The following is a 21,243-nucleotide window of genomic DNA, read 5'->3' as shown; positions in this document are numbered from 1 at the left end:
AGATCTCACATGATGTCGTTAAAACTGGGAATATCTGTCTCTCTCCATGACTCCCAAAAAGGACTATATGGGAACCTAAAGCATACAGTCATTTTAACTCATTATTTGTACTTGTATAAAAATGTTATATCACCACTATCTATTTAATTCCTTTCAAAAAAGAATGTGATCTATGCCTCATAACTATGTTTGTTTTTTTAAAAATTGGTAGGTCTAAACATTTACTTAACTTTGGATAACTGCCCATGCTCTGCTGAAATTCTCTGAATGCAAAACTAGCCAGCTATGTGGAGAAGGAGGAGGTTCCCCAATTGCTACAGACACTGCAAAATGTTTTAAATGCTTTGGGGGTATGTGGGGTGTTAGGGGAGGGGTAATACCTCTGGTGGAGTAGACACCATGTTCCTTCTGGTGTACCTTGTCCACCTTTGGTTCCCATTCTGCAATCAGCTCTCACCTGTGGCTCCTAGAAGCTGACAGTATGAGACAGCAGCCACACCCCAGGAACGGCCTTGATGGGCCAGCTAAACCAGGTAAGGGTAGTTGATGGGTCTCAAACCCTTAGTGAATTAGGGACTTCCCCTGCATGCAAATACAGGCTCCAGTGGATTGAGAAGGAGAGACCAATAGTGGGTCCAATGGTCAAAAAGGTGGTTTCTGCATGTGCTGTAGAGGGAAGTGAGGGGCAGATGGGGCTCATCCACCTGGGAAGGGAGTCCATCTAGGAGAAGACAGACTCTGGCCCTAAACCTCTGCTGCCTTGCGGGATATCTTTGGATTAGTAAACCCTACACAAATCTGGAGTGGAGTCCCTAAGGCAGTTGGATGGTGCCATGGGCTTAGCCAGGATTTTTTTTTGGGGGGGGGAGAGAACAAATGTGATTGGTCAGTTAAGTATTTCTATTGGTTTACTTGTTCTAGGGGAGCAGCTGCCCTCCCTGCCCTCCCTTGGCTATGCCCGCGGATGGCACCTTGTATGCCTCCTTCTGGCAACCAAGCTGGTGCCAAATGTATTGCTCTGGTTTCTGTTGGATTACCTCAGTGAGGCCAAGGAGGGGTTCTTGTTGTCTGCGCAGCCCAGGACCTCCAGACACCCTGTCCAGGCTACTAATACAGTGGTACCTCGGGTTATATACGCTTCAGGTTACATATGGTTCAGGTTACAGACTCCGCTAACCACTGGTACCACTGGTACCTCGGGTTAAGTACATAATTCGTTCCGGAGGTCTGTACTTAACCTGAAACTGTTCTTAACCTGAAGCACCACTTTAGCTAATGGGGCCTCCTGCTGCCCCCGCACCGCCGGAGCACGATTTCTGTTCTCATCCTGAAGCAAAGTTCTTAACCTGAAGCACTATTTCTGGGTTAGCGGAGTCTGTAACCTGAAGCGTATGTAACCTGAAGCATATGTAACCCGAGGTACCACTATACAGCAGTTTGACTTCACCCCCATAGGCGCACTCCATTGTCTCTTGAGACAGACAGATGCCAACATCACATGCTTTACTTCAGAAAACTTGTGTGTGTCTTGCATAGCTGTCAATGTTTACCGTTTTTTAAGGGAAATTCCCTTATCCTGAATAGGATTCCTCGCAAAAAAGGGAAAAGTTGACAGCCATGGTGTCTTGGATCTTACTTATACAACTTCATGATTATGCTCATAAAGCTCTCTGCTTAATTCCTCCTTCAGAGCCATGGAGCACTTTATGCAACTGTTCATGTCCATGTACCCATCATAGTGTCATAGATATGTTGTTGGACTCGTTCCCATCTGCCCCAGACAGTGTTGCTAATGGACATGGCTGATGGGAGCTTAAGCCTAGAGGGCACCACGTTGGCTATCCTGGACAGACACTGAGGTTTCACTGGTGTGAGACATCAGAATGAAAGAGGGACACGTATCTCTAAACAAAGAGATCCCTTTAAACTTTTAGACTTGCTTCAGAGAAGCAAACACTTGTATACTCAGGCTGCTGCATGCAGTGGCTCTCAGCTTCTTTTTTAAAAAGTGCAAAGTCACCACCATGACTAATTCTTCTTTATTGAGTGGAGTGATCCACAATATATAACAATTGTCTTTGTGGTCATTAGCTATCTCCTAAATTAGAATTACTCATTTTACTGTCACAGTACAGCTTTATTAGGAACAACTAAGTTGACACAATCTATTTATCAAGTGTTTGAATTCTCTAAAACTCGTCTTCAGGCTGGGCACTAAGCAAATTCAAGGTGCAGCAACCAAAGAGAGGAGAGAAAGTCTGTTGCAAGAAGCAGGGGGTGTTATGAAGTCTTCATTATATTAAACTGTGACAAGTGCAAAACAAATTTCCAGTTGCACCAAGGGCTACTGGGATAAAGAAGTCAGAAAAAACATGATCTATTGCATTAGAAAGTCCAGATTGTGAATATTTTTCCAAATGGGTTGATCTGCTGCTTTTTTCATGCTTCTTTGGGCCAAAACACACATTGCAATATTCACATTTGTCTTTAAAAATAAAACAAAATGCTTAATGGGCTATTTTATTTTGAATGAAAACTAGGCTAGGCCCCAACCTAAAACATGCTTCCAATCTGAACTGAAACCCCACACCAGTTTCCTGCCTATCACTAATATTCTTTTTGTATTGTTTTGCACACAAATCAGCTCCCCGCTTGCTGTAGACCTCCAAAGGTGCTGTTTGCAGTAAATAGCAGCAAAATAAAAGTTATAGCTTAAGCAGATGACCTGCCTGCTGCAGCTTCTGGCTGTTCCTAATGCTGAGCACAGCTACCTTCACCTGCTGGATTTTTTCTGTACTGAAGTTATTTGCATATTTTGTTATTGTAAACAAAACAAATAATGTTTTTAATTGTCAGATATACCTTTATTCCTGGAGGTCCTGGAGGCCCCTAGAAAAGAAATATTATATTTTCTGAGAAATTAAGAAATCAAGAAGACATTTTAAGCATTGTTTTTAAAGCGTATATTTGAAATCAGATTAAAAGACTGAATTCTCAAGCTATACATTTTCTTACCTGTTTTTTCTTTTATAATACTTACCCTTGTACTTTTTGTTTTATTTATTTATTTTTTAAATGCTTACTAGATTTCCAGGTAATCCAGGTAAACCTTGGGGACCAAGAGGACCTCTTTCACCCTAATGGGACAGAGAAAGTGACATCACTTCTTATCTGAATAAAACTTGTTTGAACAATATTTCAAGAAAATGTTTGTTTCAGCTGTTTCACCTTTGTTCCATTGCATCCTGGGATACCAGAAGGCCCTGGGGGGCCGTCTCCTCCAGGGATGCCCTGAGATTAGGAAAGAGGAGAGGGAAGATACACAAAAACTGCTAGATTAATTTTTGGTGTACATCACTGCTGAAATATTGATAGTTGCAAATTAAGTATCATACATACAGGAAGGCCAGGATTTCCTGGGTAGCCAGCTGGACCTGGTGCACCCTGGAATTAATAAAATTATAATAAAGGTAATTAATCACTTTAAGAAAATGTACTCTGTATAGACTTGGGGCTATGTCAGGTGAATAGTTATAATGAGGCATCTAATCATAAGCCTGCATTCTTATCAAGCTTATATTTTGATCAGGGCCTGTATCTTAAAATGAGCTTAAAGATTTTCAAATGTTCATGCCAGGCAGAAGACCAGCTGCCTAAGAACCTTGGCAAGATGTTTATTCTCCTAGACAAGGGGGCCCCCTGATTTATAGCAGAAAACAATTCTCAAAGTCGTAAAAAGGGAATTACAGGCTGACAGCCAAGGTTACACTGACCCTACATATTACAGAAGATAAAAAAAAGAGATAAACATAATTAAGAGTGGGTAAATAGTAAAATAAAACCATGTGCCTCCCATTAAACTTGAGCCATATTTTCCTAAGGTTCAAAGGTCAAGAGCAGTGAAAAAGGCAACTGGCTTGGCTGGAGAAGATAGGTTTTCTTTCTTTCTATTTTTGAGGCTGGAAACTGTTCCTTACTTTGAAAAGGTTTATTCTTCTAAAAAGCTATCTATGTTATGTATTAAAAAAATATTGGCTTAAATGTAATTATGCAAAGGAATTAGCAGCTAAGAAATGTTAAATCCTTATGCTAGATTCTTATTTCATATAGTTGGAAGAGATCACAGGGGCCATCAGCCACCAGCCTAGCCCCCCCCTGCCAAGCAGGAAACATCATTAGAGCACTGGTTGTCAGGCCTTTGTTTAAAAGACCTTCAAGAGAAGGAGATCTTTCAATGATGATGTAAATTCAAGATCCTTGACATCTGTTAAGATAAAAATTTAAGATTAACCATCTGTTTTGGAGGGCAATAGGGCGAGGTGAGCTGGTAATTAAGGTTCCTTGTTGAGACACATGTAAGATATATTACTACTTATTTGTCATTTATAGATAGAAGAATATATAGCTTTTTGTTTCCCATAAAAGGACAGAAGGAAATGGGTGTATCTTTTGTGATTGGTTCTAGCAAACAGCCAATAGGAATTTCAACCAGGCTGATTGGACAGAGGCAGCCACAGGAGGAGCAAGGGGGCTGGATTAAGGAAATATAAGTGCTGGCCAGAATGGCAGGAGGCCAGGCCAGAGCTTGGTAACCATATACCACTGTGCCTCATATTTATTTGTCTGACAAATAAATTATTATTTTAATTTCTCTATTGCTGCGTTGAATATTTCATTCCAGCTAAGCGTTAACCATAAGCAGGGTGCTACAATAACAAAAAGAAAATTCAGTAGACATTTCTCTTAAAGATGCATGGGAGATACCTCCAGTTCTCAAAAATATGTCAAATTGATTAACTGGTTAGAACATAAAGAAGAAGAAAAATATTTTGAGCAGCTGGGTTATGGGTAGGCACAGATTGTCACAGCACAACTGTTCTTCATGGGAGTATCACCAATATTACTCACATGTGGGCTTTGTCAGGATACAAAATGCTGTGATATATGTAAATGACAGATAAGAGGCTGGCTGGATCCTAAGTTTCTATGAACGGAATTCTGCTCACAGGATATTCTTATCTGTGGAAGTGGGGAGGGGTTGGCTTTCATTGATCCTCCTTTCTACTGCAGCCTTAAAATCTGTTCTAGGGGATTGGAGATGCCTCTAGAAAAGTGCAGAAGTTTGTGGCAGTAGGGAATCAACAAAAAAATCACCTTCCATTGGTAGGAGCCTCAGTGGATCAATTTCTTCACTGAATGAAAGTAGCCCTTTTGCTTGTGGAAGAACAATTTGGAAATGGGACTGGAATATATGGAACTCAGTGTGAATATACAATGAGTAAGTTACTATGAATTGCTGTTTTAATATATGACTACAGTGAAGAGACTCCTGTGTGAATAAAGATGAAGGATTTATTGTTTCTCAATATTGGAAGCAAAGTTGTCATGTTGGACTGGAGGAAGACTATTGTTGACATTGATAAACAATAGGAGAACCTCTTTTAGACTTTTTGTGTGGAAGGAAAAATGAATGAACTTCAGGTATCTGGATTTGAAAACTAGGAAAATATCACCTAGCAGGAGGAACAGCTGGATATCATCCTGGAGTGAATAATTTGGAAAAATGTAAATGTGGGTGGCTGTTTCACTGTCATTCTCAGATCAAAGCCTCATTGACGGCTCTGAGTGGACTAGGCAGCATGAAAATAGACTGGTCGAATTTTAGACTTGAGTTACTTGAGGCAAGATCTGCCCTTTTCTATACTCAGAAGTGTCATGTACATGCTGAAAATAAAATGTTTAATACTGACAAACCACTACAGTGCGTGCTCAGGTTGCAAACGTGATCCGTGCGGGAAGCACGTTCACAATCCGCAGCGCCGCATCTGTGCACGTGTGGGTCGCAATTCGGCACTTCTGCGCATGCGCCGAAACCCGGAAGTAACCCGTTTTGGTACTTCCAGGTATGGTGTGGTGCGCAACCTGAAATTGTGCAACCCGAAGCATCTGTAACCCGAGGTATGACTGTATTTAAAACAGGTCAAAACAATTTCAAGCATACTCACTCTTGTTCCTTTTGTTCCTGGTAGTCCCGGTTCTCCAATATCACCCTATTTTAAAAGATGGGGAAAGAAGGTGTTTTTCACTTCAGCATGGTCTGAAGAAAAACTATTCAGGTTAATTTTTTAGCTACAGAATGAATCTTACCTTCATTCCTGGGGGGCCGGGGGGACCTTCAGGTCCTTGTATTCCAGGAAATCCAACCAAACCTTGTAAACCTTGCAAACCTCTTTCACCCTGCGAAAAGCAAGAATATAGCCTATTTAGCAAAATGAAACCTAACAAAAATATTGGCAGGAGTTGGCGTTTTCCTCTTATTCATTTATTTGCATTCATATCCCACCTTTTCTCCAAAGTGGTGTACATGGTTCTGCCCCTCTTCATTTAATCTCCACAACAACCCTGTGAGATAGGTTAGGCTGACAAGCAGTGACTGGCCCAAGGTTACCCAGGGAGCTTCATGGCTGAGTGGGGATTTGAATGCTAGTCTCCTAGGTCCAAGTCCAACACTCTACCACTCTACCACCCTGGCTATTATGCAAATAGCAGATGGGAAGCAGTTTTCATTGAGAGGAAGAAAGGGTTAACATTCTGAGGATTAAAGTCCTAGCCACCCAGTGGCTGCTATGTGCATATGTAAAAAGTTTTATGCTGCTGAAAATTAAACTATTATCACTGCATCCCATACACTTGGGATCTCTCCATGCAGCTGGAAATGGATTCCTAAAACAGAAAGTTGTTTGATTTGATGATGATGCATTACTGACACACAAACCACTATTAGAACTGAGCCCTTGGGTGGGTGCGGGGAGATAATGTCTTTAATATCAGATGTGCAAAGTAATCATTGCAGAGAATTAACTGAATATGAAACAGTGGCTAGCAACTTAGAACCAATTATATTTTCTAAAAACTACAGGGGATTGGATCCCGGGATCTTTCTTCTCTTCGCGAGTGTTGGAGAAGGCCTCTCCCTCCTCAGGCTAATCCCATCTGGCCTAGGGGGCGGGGCCCAGGCTCACCTTTGCCACAGCCTTAAGAGGCCTCATTGAGGCCGGGGATATCGCTGCTGCTGCTGCATCGTGAGTGTTTGGAGTGTAAGGCCTCTCCCTCCTCAGGCTAATTCCATCTAGCCTAGGGGGCGGGGCCCAGGCTCACCTCCGTGATAGTTTTAAGGACACTGGTGCTGCTGCAGCAAATGCTAAAGATGTTTTTATATATTTTAAGGTGTTTTAAATGTGTTTTTATTCCTTATTTTGTTGTACCACCGCGAATGGTGGTTTTTATCTATGTATTTTTGTTTTGTTCCATCTTGTTTTGTTTTGGGGTGGGATACTGAGTGGGGTGGGGATTGGTTTTTGTTTGGGCATAATTGTTTTTGGTTGTTTTGTTTTTCTATTCTGTAAAGGGAGGCGAGTATGAGGCTTGGGATTCCTACTGTGGAGGGGCGAGGGAGGTATGGCGGTGGGGGCAGATGTCATAGGCGAAGGGGATCGAGATACGGATATGCTCGTACCCCTTCCAATCTGCGCCCCATCCCGAGAGACGAGGGTAGGGTGAGCAAGGATTACTCACCTCCTTCACTGGTGTTGTGCAATGCCAGGTCTATAGGCAACAAAACCGCCACCCTGCGAGATTTCTTTACCTCGCAGGGGGTCGACCTGGCTTGTGTGACGGAGACCTGGGTGCACGAAGGGGTAACAGTTACCTTACGAGAGATGGCGCCCCCGGGTTTCTCCGTCCTCCACCAGTCACGGACTGTGGGCCGGGGGGGAGGGGTGGCATTATTAATCTGGGAAGATTGTTCTTTCAGGGCTCTACCATCGCCATCGATCCCCGGCATTGAATGTGTTGGCCTAGTGTGGGGCTCCGAGGAGAGCTTGGCTGTCTGGCTGGTGTACCGGCCACCTAGCGCACCAGCAGCCACCCTGTCAGGCCTGCTCGAGGCGGTGGCCGGCTGGGCCTTGGAGTTCCCTAACCTATTGGTATTGGGAGACTTCAACTTCCATGCTGATGCCACTCCCTCCTCACAGGCTCTGGACCTGGTGACTTCCATGGCGACACTAGGGCTCTCCCAGTTTGTTTCGGGCCCCACACATCAAGCAGGCCACACGCTGGATTTGATCTTTGGCGCCGGTATAGATGTGATCATGTCTCCTTCGATGAAGGTGCCATGGTCTGATCACTACGCTCTGAAAGCCAGGATTGATTTTCCACCCCCACCCTGCTTAGGTGGCGAGCTGATTTGGGCTCGCCCACAGAGGCTGATGGACCCTGATAGATTCTGTCAAGCCTTGTGGGACCTTTCTCCCCCTGGCGACTCACTGACTGAGCTTGTTGAGGGCTGGAATACCCAGCTCCTGGCAGCCATCGATGAGATCGCACCTAAGCGCCCTCTGTGACCCCGCAGAAACCGGGCTCCCTGGTTTACCGAGCTCCCTGGTTTACCGAGGAGCATCGGAAAATGAAGCGGGACCTCAGACGGCTAGAGCGAGTATGGCGGGGTGCCCGTGACGGAGCCTCAAGAACATCTTATAGGGTTTTTATGAAAACCTACGAGATGGCAGTGAAGGCCGCTAAGAAGTCTTACTTCTCGGCCTCCATTGCATCCGCTAGCTCTCGCCCGGTGCAATTATTTAGTATAATTTAGTATAATTTGGCCCAGGAGGACTCCCCTGAGTGAGTGCCGAGGGCCCTGCTCCTCTCTGCCACTTACCATCTGGCCTGGGGCGGGGCCTGAAGCCTCATAAGGACTGCGTGGTGCTTGCTGCCTGCTGCCCAGGAGGACTCCCCTGAGTGAGTGCTTGAGGGCCCTGCTCTTGCCACTTACCATCTGGCCTGGGGCAGGGCCTGAAGCCTCATAAGGACTGCGTGGTGCTTGCTGCCTGCTGCCCAGGAGGACTCCCCTGAGTGCCTGAGGGTCCTGCTCCTTCCTGCCACTTACCACCTGGCCCAGGGCAGGGCCTGCCAGGCCTCACTAGGACAGTGTTACTGCAGGAGGGGCACAGAGTGTTTTTAAAATGTTTTTTAAAAAATTCTTTTGGATTTTTTGTATGTGGGGGGTGGGGGTGGGATGGATGTTTGGTTGGGTTTGGGAAATTATTTTTTTTATTTTGATGTTTTTGTAATTTTTAAATTTTTTTGTTTGTATTGTTTTATTGGTTTTGTTTGTTTGTATAAGTTGTTATTTTGTTCTTAGGGGGAGGGGTCAGGGCTGCCGGGGAGTGGGCCCCAGCCCACAAAATGGCTGGGGCATGTTCCACAGGGGGGGATGCACTGGGACAACCGATCTCAGTGATCACGGGTAGGAGGAGGAGTTACGCTAAGACCAGACCATGTCATTACAGAGGAGGCAGGTTTAGTCGTTGTCTGAGGACTATTCCTGCCTCCGGGTCTGGTCCTGACCGGATGGATACTAGAATCAGCAAGGGATACCCACATGACCTGTGCAATGCCAGGTCAATGATTCATAAGACCACTGCCATCCATGACTTGATCATGGATGGAGGACTTGACCTGGCATGTGTAACAGAGACTGGTTGGATGAAGCAGATGGGCCTGTCCTTGCCGCTGCTTGTCCACCAGGTTTCTCTTACGCACAGCAACCCAGGTCATGTGGGCGGGGAGGGGGTGTTGCAGTGATTTTTAGAAAGTCATTAGTTTGCACCAGGCGTCCTATTGGGAAGACCCAGTTTTCTGAGTGCATGTTCTGGAAGTTGGGCAATAGGGGCAGTACAGGATTCCTTTTGGTGTACCGACTTCCCCGCTGCACCAAGGATTCCCTGCCCGAGCTGCTTCAGGTCGTGGCGGATGTTCTCCTGGAGACACCTAGCTTGGTCGTCCTAGGGGATTTTAACATCCATGCCGACACGACCTTACAAGGGGCAGCTCGGGACTTCGTGGAAAGCATGGCCTCCATGGGGCTGTCCCTGAATAAGTCTGGCCCAACCCATAGCCGCGGACATGCCTTGGACCTGGTGTTTACCTCTATGGATGTTGGTGATCTGACACTAAGTAAAAGTGAAACAAAAGAAGTGCCATGGTCAGATCACTTCCTCGTGCAACTGGACTTCTCTGCGACCCATCCCCTCTGCAGGGAGGTGGGACCAATTCGGATGGTCCGCCCCCGCCACTTAATGGATCCAAATGGTTTCCAGAGAGTGGTAGGGGATGCTTTATCCCATGTTGATGGCCTTTCAGCTGATTCCCTGGTGGCCCGCTGGAATGCGGAGTTAACCAGGGCTATTGACTGTTTGGCTCCGAAGCGCCCTCTCCGATTGCATGGAGCCCGGAGAGCCCCGTGGTTTTCCATGGATCTGAGGGCAATGAAACAATCTTTGAGATGGCTAGAGCGCCGGTGGCGGATAACTCATTCCGAATCTGATCGGACACAGGTTAGAGCTCAACGTCGAGCCTACCAAGTGGCGATAGCGACGGCGAAGAAGAATTTCTTCACCGCCTCTATTGCATCTGCAGAAAACAGCAGCAGGAGACTTTTTCAGGTGGTTCACAATTTAGCGGAACCACCTGTAACATCGGGGCCCAGTACGGGCCACATGTTCTCCTGCAATGATTTTGCAAAGTTTTTTGCAGATAAAATCGCTCAGATTCGGGAAGAAGTAGACTCCACCGTGGGAGCAGGGCCAGGGCGGGAGAGGGCTAGAGTTCTGTCTAGTCAAGTTGAGTGGGATCAATTCCAATCTGTTACCTCCGAGGATGTGGACAGGCTGCTTGGACGAGTGAAACCAACCACCTGTCTCCTGGATCCTTACCCATCCTGGCTTATAAAAGCTAGCCGGGAAGGACTGGGCGATGGGCTTCGTGGGGTGGTGAATGCTTCCCTCCGTGAGGGAGCCTTCCCAGACCCACTGAAAGAGGCAGTTATTAAACTGCTTCTTAAAAAACCATCTTTAGATGCGGCCACAATGGCCAACTATCGGCCAGTCTCAAATCTTCCATTCTTGGGCAAGGTGATAGAGCGAGCGGTTGCCGAACAACTCCAGGCACGCCTGGAAGAAGCGGACCATTTGGATCCCTTCCAGTCGGGATTCAGGCCTCATTATGGGACTGAAACTGCCGGGAAAAATCTGACAGATACAGAGTCGGAACAGTTTCAGAGAGAAACAGAACTAACTGTGGTTAAAAAAGTAAAGTACCTAGGGGTAAACATAACAGCAAAGAATCTGAGTCTATTTAAGGATAACTATGAAAAATGTTGGTTTGAAATTAAGAGAGACTTGGATAGTTGGACAAAATTGAAGCTTTCTTTGTTAGGCCGAATTGCTGCTGTTAAGATGAATGTATTGCCAAAGATGTTGTTTTTGTTTCAAACATTGCAGATTGTGGACAAGACAGAGTGCTTCCGGAAGTGGCAGAGAGATATATCTAAATTTGTCTGGCAGGGCAAAAAGCCCAGAATTAAGTTTAAGATACTAACTGATGCGAAAGAAAGAGGGGGCTTTGCCCTGCCGGACTTAAAGTTGTACTATGAAGCCGCAGCTTTTTGCTGGCTAAAAGACTGGCTACTTCTTGAAGACACTGACGTATTGGACTTGGAAGGTTTTAACAATGCTTTTGGTTGGCATGCATACCTATGGTACGATAAGGTTAAGATCAATAAGGTCTTCAAGAACCATATTGTCAGGAAAGCAGTTTTTAATGTCTGGACAAAATACAAAGACTTATTGGAAAACAAAACCCCGAGGTGGCTTTCACCTCTGGAAGCTAAGGCCCGAAAAAGACCCAATATGGAGGCCAAATGGCCAAAATATTGGGAAATATTAGAAAAAGGAGACAATTGGAAATTGCAGAGTTTGGAGAAAATGAAGGATAAAGTGCGAGACTGGTTACATTACGCTCAGATTAAAGAAGTTTTTAAAAATGACAAAAGGGTAGGGTTCCAGGTGGAGAAATCGAAGTTGGAAACAGAATTGTTAGAACCAAAAAATAAGGTACTATCAAGAATGTATAACTTGCTGTTGAAATGGAATACACAAGACGAAATGGTTAAATCGGTTATGATAAAGTGGGCTCAGGATATTGGGCATAATATCTTGTTTGAGGATTGGGAAAGGTTGTGGACCACAGGGCTGAACTTCACTGCATGTAATGCTTTGAAGGAAAATGTAATGAAAATGATATATAGATGGTACATGACCCCAGTTAAACTTGCCAAAATATACCATTTGTCTGATAATAAATGTTGGAAATGTAAAGAACATGAAGGAACATTCTTTCACCTCTGGTGGACTTGCCCTAGAGTGAAAGCCTTCTGGGAAATGATATATAATGAGTTGAAAAAGGTATTTAAGTATACCTTCACTAAGAAACCAGAGGCCTTCCTTCTGGGCATTGTCGGCCAGAAGGTGTTAAAGAAGGACCGAACATTTTTTATGTATGCAACAACGGCAGCAAGGATACTTATCGCTAAGAGTTGGAAAACTCAAGATCTACCCACACTGGAAGAGTGGCAGATGCAGCTGATGGACTATATGCAACTGGCCGAGATGACTGGTAGAATTCGAGACCTGGGAGAAGAGAGGGTTGAAGAAGACTGGAAGAAATTCAAGATTTATTTACAAAAGTATTGTAATTTGGCAGAAGGCTAAGAAGGATGCTAGATCATAAATAACTGCCTACAATTGAATTAGATTTGAATTTGACGATAAGTGAGATTGAGGAAAATATAAAATTTTTTGGAGAATTATTAGATTAAATTAATTGAATGAGATTTAAGAATGTAAACAAGATGATAAATTGCTGGAAAAAGGTCATAATGATGTAAGTGGGAGTGGGAGACGTGAGGGAGTCCAAAGAAGTTTTGAAAAATGTGTTATGATTCATGTTATATTGTTTATCATTTTTGCATTTTGTATTTAAAAAATTTCAATAAATATTTATATAAAAAAAAATGAAACTGCCTTGGTCGCACTGGTTGATGATCTCCGGCGGGCTAGGGACAAAGGTGAGAGCTGTTTCCTAGTTCTGCTGGATCTCTCAGCGGCGTTTGATACCATCGACCATAACATCCTTCTGGACCGTCTTGAGGGGCTGGGAGCTGGGGGCACTGTCCTACAGTGGTTCCGCTCCTTCCTCCTGGGCCGTGTTCAGAAAGTGGTGGTGGGGGATGAGTGTTCAGACCCCTGGGCTCTCATTTGTGGGGTGCCTCAGGGTTCTGTCCTCTCCCCCATGCTTTTCAACATCTACATGCAGCCGCTGGGAGAGATCATCAGGAGGTTTGGGCTGGGTGTTCATCAGTATGCAGATGATACCCAGCTCTACCTCTCTTTTAAATCAGAACCAGTGAGGGCAGTGAAGGTCCTGTGTGAGTGTCTGGAGGCGGTTGGAGGATGGATGGTGGCTAACAGATTGAGGTTGAATCCTGACAAGACAGAAGTGCTGTTTTTGGGGGACAGGAGGCGGGCAGGTGTGGAGGATTCCCTGGTCCTGAATGGGGTAACTGTGCCCCTGAAGGACCAGGTGCGCAGCCTGGGAGTCATTTTGGACTCACAGCTGTCCATGGAGGCACAGGTCAAATCTGTGTCCAGGGCAGCTGTTTACCAGCTCCATCTGGTACGTAGGCTGAGACCCTATCTGCCTGCGGACTGTCTCGCCAGAGTGATGCATGCTCTGGTTATCTCCCGCTTGGACTACTGCAATGCACTCTACGTGGGGCTACCTTTGAAGGTGACTCGGAAACTACAACTAATCCAGAATGCGGCAGCTAGACTGGTGACTGGGAGCGGCCGCCAAGACCATATAACACCGGTCTTGAAAGACCTACATTGGCTCCCAGTATGTTTCCGAGCACAATTCAAAGTGTTGGTGCTGACCTTTAAAGCCCTAAACGGCCTCGGTCCAGTATACCTGAAGGAGCGTCTCCACCCCCATCATTCTGCCCGGACGCTGAGGTCCAGCGCCGAGGGCCTTCTGGCGGTTCCCTCATTGCGAGAAGCAAAGCTACAGGGAACCAGGCAGAGGGCCTTCTCGGTAGTGGCGCCCACCCTGTGGAACGCCCTTCCAGCAGATGTCAAAGCGATAAACAACTACCTGACATTCAGAAGACATCTTAAGGCAGCCCTGTTCAGGGAAGTTTTTAACGTGTGATTTTACTGTATTTTTGGTTTTTATGGAAGCCATCCAGAGTGGCTGGGAAGGCCCAGCCAGATGGGCGGGATATAAATAATAAATTATTATTATTATTATTATTATTATTATTATTATTATTATTATTTGGTCTTTAACGTCGCTTGAAGGACAGCCAAATTTAAATAACAATCTGATACACAGCTGTGAGGCATTTGCGAGCTTTTTTGCGGAGAAGGTCCTGCTGCTCCGCCATGACCTCCCTGCCAATTTGGATACAATAAAGGAACTGGAGGCCCCTCGACTGTCCTCAGGTCCAGTATTGGACCACTTTGACTGGATATCTCCAGCCGATGTGGACAGACTCCTCCGAGCTGGAAAGCCCACCACCTGTCCTCTTGACCCGTGCCCGTCATGGCTGATTAGAGCGTGTCCAGACGAGATGCGGGCCCCCCTGGGGGATATCATCAATTTGTCCCTTGGCACCGGGATATTCCCAGGGGAACTGAAGGAGGCAGTGGTGCGTCCGCTCTTAAAGAAAACATCATTAGATCCCTTAGATCTATCCAATTACCGCCCGGTCTCGAATCTTCCATTCCTGGGTAAGGTGACTGAGAGTGCGGTTGCTGAACAGCTTGGTAGGTTTCTGGATGAAACATCTGCTCTGGATCCATTCCAGTCCGGCTTCCGCGCTGGTCATGGGACCGAGACGGCTCTGGTTGCCCTAACAGATGATCTCCACAGGCAGCTGGATCGAGGCGGGTCGGGGCTGCTGATTCTTCTAGATCTGTCAGCAGCCTTCGACATGGTCGATCACGAACTCCTGGACCACCGCCTTGCCGACGTGGGGATCCAGGGCACAGTCCTTCAATGGCTGCGCTCGTTTCTCTCTGGTCGGGGACAGAGGGTGGTGCTTGGGGGGGAATTGTCATCGCGCCACTCCTTGGTGTGTGGAGTGCCTCAGGGTGCGATTCTCTCCGTGATGCTTTTTAACATCTTTATGCGCCCCCTCGCCCAGCTTGTCCGGAGTTTTGGGCTGGGTTGCCATCAGTATGCTGATGACACCCAACTCTATCTGTTGATGGATGGCCATCCTGACTCGGCCCCAGACACACTGGCGAGATGTCTGGAAGCTGTGGCTGGATGGTTACGTGGGAGCCGGTTGAAGTTAAATCCTTCGAAGACAGAGGTCCTCTGGCTGGGGCGGGATGATATGGGATTGAGGGGGCAACTCCCATCTCTTGCGGGGGTGCAATTAGTGCCAGCACCGTCCGTTAAGAGTTTGGGTGTAATCTTCGATACCTCCCTCTCTATGGAGGCGCAGATTACAGCTATAACAAAGGCGGCATTTTTTCATCTCCGCCAAGCTAAGCAGTTGGCCCCTTATCTCTCTTGCCCTGACCTAGCCACTGTGATCCATGCGACGGTCACCTCCAGACTGGATTATTGTAACTCGCTCTACGTGGGGCTGGCCTTGAGACTGACCCAGAAACTCCAGCGGGTGCAGAATGCCGCGGCGAGACTCCTTATGGGGTCTTCGCTGCGAGATCACATTCATCCGGTACTATACCAGCTGCACTGGCTCCCGGTGGAGTACAGGATCAGGTTTAAGGTGCTGGTTTTAACCTTTAAAGCCCTATACGGCCTAGGACCCTCGTACCTACGGGACCGCCTCTCCTGGTATGCTCCACAGAGAAACCTACGGTCTGCAAATAATAACATCCTCAAGGTCTCAGGCCTCAGAGAGGTTAGGCTGGCCTCAACTAGAGCCAGGGCCTTCTCGGCTGCGGCTCCAATCTGGTGGAACGCTCTGCCACAAGAGACTAGGGCCCTGCGGGACTTGACATCTTTCCGCAGGGCCTGCAAGACAGAGTTGTTCCACCAGGCCTTTGGTCAGGGCGCAGCCTGACTCCCTCCTCTGGCAACCTGCACAGAATTTTGCTTAATCGGTTGCCATTAATTTGATTTGAATTAATTTTTATAATGAAATATTTTTAGAATGTGTGATTATTTGATTGTTTGATTATTTGATTATTGTTAGCCGCCCTGAGCCCGGCTTTGGCTGGGGAGGGCGGGATATAAATAAAATTTATTATTATTATTATTATTCCACAAACAGAAGGCGGCAGGGAGACAAGCTCCACTTTCCCTTTACAACTCAGCACCACATCCAAAGATGGCCCTGTGGGTCCATTCCAACTCTTACAATTCTATGATTCTTTCCCACACTGTTGTTGTTGTTGTTGTTGTTGTTGTTGTTGTTGTTGTCCCCTCAATCCTTTCAAAGCAGATTGTTCAGATGTGCAGGGTTCTGTAAGGGGAATGCAGAAATTGCCTCCCTCCACTTCCAGAATGGAAGCATCTACTTAGGGATGTTTGCTGCCCACAATTCTGGTGTGGTCCATGACATGTCTGCATTAAATATTGGTTTTTAACTGCATTTTTATTTTTTAAAATTTCATATTGTATGTTATGGTATTGACAACTCCCAATTTAGGTGAGGCCAAATAATGTGCAATTGCACACAGTGCTGAACTCAGAGGTAGCCCCAAAATGTCACAAAAAAGGCAGAATGGGGCAGAATGGGCTTACATGTGCTCCGTCAATGTGTATGGGGGTTCAGAATGGAATCTCCATGCAAAATGAAGATTGCCTCTATTAAAATTTGAATATTATGGAATGCAGATTGTAGTACAATAAAAGAAATAAAATAAGCAATAAAACTACAATTTTAAAAACTTCTGGCTTCAAACATAGTGCACTGCAATTGATGCAACCGTGTGGGAAACAAGCAAGACAAATTGAAGCTCTTAATACAGGATGGGAAATATGACCTAGTAGGCATTAATGAAACCTGGTGGCATGAGACTCATGATGGGGTGTAGAAACTCTTTAAAAGGACAAGACCGAAGGTGGGGGGGGGGGGCGGATAGCATTATATGTAAAGGATGTGTATACTTGTGAAGACATCCATGACCTGGAGCATGGAAGGCAGATTGAGAATGTATGAGTAAATATTGCAGGAGAGGGAAACAACAGTGGCCTTACTGTGGGTGTCTGCTCCAAGCCAGACTGAGGAGTTAGACGGAAGCTTTCCTACAGCATATTACTAAACATTCAAAAATGGAAATGGGAGACTTCAACTTCCCCTATATCTGTTGGAACTCAAACTCTGCCAAGAATGTAAGGTCCAACAAATTCCTCCATTGCCTCGCTGACAATTTCCCACAAGGTGGAAGAAGCAACAAGGGGATCATCTACTTTGGACATGGTCCTTGCCCTTAACAAGAAAAAAAAATTAAGTACTCTGGGTACTTACTTTTTGCCCTTTTACTCCACTACAGTCACATTTTCCACAGCCAGAACAAGCCTGTGGGTTAAAAAGAGAAAAATAATTAATTCTAGAATTCAAAATAAGCTGCAACATATGGTAAAGAGCTGTCTAGAGGAAATAATTACATGTAATAAGAATAAAATTGGTAACGATGCTTACAAAAGGTCACAGTGAATATCCCCTCAAAAACCATAAGGCAGGGAGGTCCAACTTTTCATACCAAGTGGGTCACAAAAGTACCAACCTTGTTGGAGCATGCCCAACATTTCCACATGCTCCAGCCCTCATGCTGCCTTCCCAAAGCTTAAGGTGCCAGGCTAGGGGAAGAAGGTGTGAGGCTCCGGCTGGGTCCTAGAGTCTCCCAACTTCTTCTTCCCAAACTTGGGAAAGGGCTAACTAGAATTTGGAAGGAGACTGGAGGACTTGAGGACTCATCAGAGAACTTACAGCTCCTTCACATAGGTCAGTGCCTCCTGACCCACCTCTGGGAGGGCAGTGCAAGGGCTGTGGATGGGGGGGGTCAAATGTTGCAGAGGGCTGCAAAAAGGCATCAAGGGCCACATGGCCCTCGGGATGTGTGCTGGACCACCCTGACATAAGGTACAAAGCATTTTTTCATGCTCAGTGTTCTACTTCAGCGATTTAGTTCTTGGGTGTTCTACCTCAGCAATTGTGTTATATGTTTACATCTTCCACTGCAGTTCCCTACATCAGCAAAGAAAGGTCAAGCAAACAGAGAATGTATCAGCAGAGTCAATCTGTAGCTACTGATAATGGTGAGGAGGTATCTCAAAATGAAGGAAATTACTGTCACCCCTTTGACAAGCTCAGCCAACCCTCTGGCAGAACAGTGGATCTTTCAGTTGCTATTTTATAGGCCCAAACACAATATGTCCAAGATCTCTGAACAGATTCCTCAACATATTTTTTTAAAAAACTTTAAAGCTCTTGGAGGATAAGGGCCACCCAGAACAAATTGCTTTTAGGCAGCATTACTGGGGAAGGTAATCCTTATATGCAATTCTCTGATAGAAGTTTTCCTTCCCCAAAGGAAACTGGGAAGCTGCTGTTGTTGCTTTTAAGAGAGGGTCACTCATATCCCACCCAAAGGATGAGTACCTCCAATAGGGCTACAGGTTTTAATATTTTCTTAAGTAAATAAATCATGCAATTTCTTCACAGATCTCCCATGCCAAATCTGTTTTGAATCTTAACTTATAATGAAAAGCCAGAAATTGGGATGCCAGAAAATACACCAGCCTTGCTGCTCCTGTGGGGGGCAGAAGCTTTGTTTCATATGTCTGCACACTTGGATTTTTATTTTTACCATGCAATAGGTGTCACAGGATTTTGGGATTCCTACCCATCACCATGCAGACAAGCCAGACAGCCCGTGGTGGAATCCAAACCTCATTATCTCCAAATAACAAATATCAGGCTCAGGGCACACAACATGGGATTTTTCCCTTCTGTGGTGCACTCAGATCTTCCCCAAAAAGATGCTTTACATATTTTGGTAAGTTTATCCTAATGCCTTTGAAAATTTGAATGAAAATAACTCCGCATATGCTTGGAGCAGGGATAGCCAGCCTGGTGCCCTTTTTATCTTTTGGACTTCAACCCCCATCGTCTGTTGCTACTGGATTGAGGCTGGTGGGAGTTGCAGTCTCCAAATTCTGGAGTCTAGAGCACTTCCGGGTTGGCGCCATAGCCGAATGGCGGATTCCCTCCGAGCTCCGGAGGGAATCTGCTCGACAGGGGTTGGGTCCTGCCGTGCCGGCGACGCAGGGACCCTCAAAAACCACGGGCGCGGAAGCCCGTGGACCTGGTGACTCGGCGGGCACTGTTTGCGCCCCCCCAACCCGCGAAGGAGCCTTTTTAAAGGCTGCGGAGCGGGGGACGGGGAGCGGCGCGGTGCTGTGAGTCTTCTGCTTCCCCTGCCGAGCGAAGCCGCATGCCATTCGACGGAGAGCGCTGACTTCTTCTTCTGAAAATTTGGACCAAAATCTAAACAACCCATGAGTAGTTTGGAAATTTGGACTTTGGACTAAAAACTTTCTTGGATTCGGCACGAGCGGGGGATGTGCTAAAAGGAAGTCTGTCTCCCCCCCATTGTATACAATTTAAAGCAAGGATTTGACAACTAAGGTCGAGAGAAGAGCCTTTTCTTTATTGGATAAAAGTTATTAATTGCACGGATTGATAGCATAAGTAATTGTGCTGGAGGATAAGAGCTAATTTTTTTATTTTTTTTGAGTTAAAGTGCCACCCATCCCGGGACCGGGAGTGATCCGCGAGAGGAGCCTGCGGAGGAGACATAGAAGATTTTGACAGCTGTCAAATTAGCTGTCAAAGTCGGAAAAAACAGAGAACTTTGTTGCTGATGTTCTTGCCGGTTACATTAGATACAATATAGTTACAAGTGGTTGAAAATAAGGAACTGAAACAAATTAACTTGACTTTTGGGTTGGAAGTGAAAGGAATATTGAACAACCAGAATCCCTCTAGAGGGGGTTCAGGGACATTACAAGAATGGAAATAGGTCGGAAAATACTAGCTGACCTGGACGAGGTTGCTTTTCTCTTGGGAAAGTTGTGTAAGTTGCAAGAGCAAGGTCATGTTTTGTCTACAAGTGCCATAACTTTGAAGCCAACAGCAAATGAATCTACTGAGTCAGAAAAGAACTTGTTGTACAAAACCCAGGCAGCTGAACAAGAAAAGAAATTTGAGAAAACTGAGAAAGTGGAGAAAGGGATATACGCTGAACAGGAGGAGCAGGAAGGAGGGGCTGCAATGCTGCAGAAGGCAAAGGAGAGCCGGAGGCCTGTCAAGATGGATATAAAAGAAAATAAGGACTGGACGAGGGAAATTTGGTTTGAATTGAAGAAGGAGGAACGGAAAGATCTCCCTTTGTGGAGATCTGAAGATTTTGGGACATTTGGACCTAAAAGGATTAAGAAACAATTTCTAAGCTTCACCTTTAAATATGGAGGCCCGGCTGGAAGGAACATGGACACTTTCGGGACAGAGCCCTTACGAGATTTGGTGGTTAATACAAAAGACTATAAAAAAAACCGGCAGATAGGAACTGAGAGAGAATTAAGAGCCTCTGACGTGAGGAATCCAGGCTGACAGCAGATGGACAATTGGACAATGGTTTAAGGATTGAAACCGGGAAAGGGAGGGTGGGGTTTAGGAATCCGAAGGGTGTACAAATATATTCTGATCCTGTCTACTGTTTCTTTCTTTGCTTTGTTATTAATATAAAAATGGGGAATTCGTGTAAGGGAAATTGGGTCTATCTTAGAAAAAGTCTTTAAGCATAATGATTAAGGTATATAAGTTAAAATTCGATACATAAACTGAATTAAGTATAATAACAAACTAGGGTTAAAAATTAGGGATAAGAACTTGTTGAATAAATATTTGGACATGGAATACAAGAAGGGGAGGCGAGGGGAAGTTGCAGAAAAAAGTTATTGAAAATTAGGATTTTAAAGGTTGAATGTTTTTCAATTTTGTTTTTCCTCTTTTGCTTTTTCCTTTTTCCTTTTTATCTTTTTTGGAAAGTTGTTTTTGGTTTTTGTGTATTATTTGAAACTATAATAAATATCATTTAAAAAAAAAAAAACCAGCCTCCCATCCGCACAGATCTCTTCCCGCAGGTTGAACCTCCCAGTCTGATTCTTCTCCCCCTGACACCTCCCCTCCCTCCTCTTCAGAGGCAGGAAAACCCACAAAGTCCCCTTCGTCGTCTGTGGGTCCAAATTCTTCCTCCCAGAATCTAGCTAGTGGTTTTGGCTTATCCGGGAACAAACTGTGGA

The 21,243-nt window shown here is 45.4% G+C and overlaps 1 protein-coding gene across 2 annotated transcripts in view; it reads right to left on the bottom strand.

Moving 5' to 3' along the window:
* The window catches only part of COL4A1 (collagen type IV alpha 1 chain), a 191,070-nt gene that overhangs the window by 136,489 nt on the left and 33,338 nt on the right, over window positions 1-21,243 (bottom strand). For both annotated transcript variants that reach the window (XM_079971031.1, XM_079971030.1), the window contains exons 2-8: window positions 17,405-17,455; window positions 6,148-6,237; window positions 6,006-6,050; window positions 3,400-3,444; window positions 3,229-3,291; window positions 3,084-3,137; window positions 2,863-2,889 (exon numbers count right to left, since the gene is read on the bottom strand). In XM_079971031.1, coding sequence (XP_079827157.1) covers window positions 2,863-2,889; window positions 3,084-3,137; window positions 3,229-3,291; window positions 3,400-3,444; window positions 6,006-6,050; window positions 6,148-6,237; window positions 17,405-17,455 — 375 coding nt within the window. The remainder of the gene's footprint in view (window positions 1-2,862; window positions 2,890-3,083; window positions 3,138-3,228; window positions 3,292-3,399; window positions 3,445-6,005; window positions 6,051-6,147; window positions 6,238-17,404; window positions 17,456-21,243) is intronic.

The sequence above is a fragment of the Podarcis cretensis genome (assembly GCF_951804945.1).
Source record: "Podarcis cretensis genome assembly, chromosome: 3".
Taxonomy (NCBI): Eukaryota; Metazoa; Chordata; class Lepidosauria; order Squamata; family Lacertidae; genus Podarcis; species Podarcis cretensis.
This window is presented reverse-complemented; position numbering and strand designations above follow the sequence as displayed.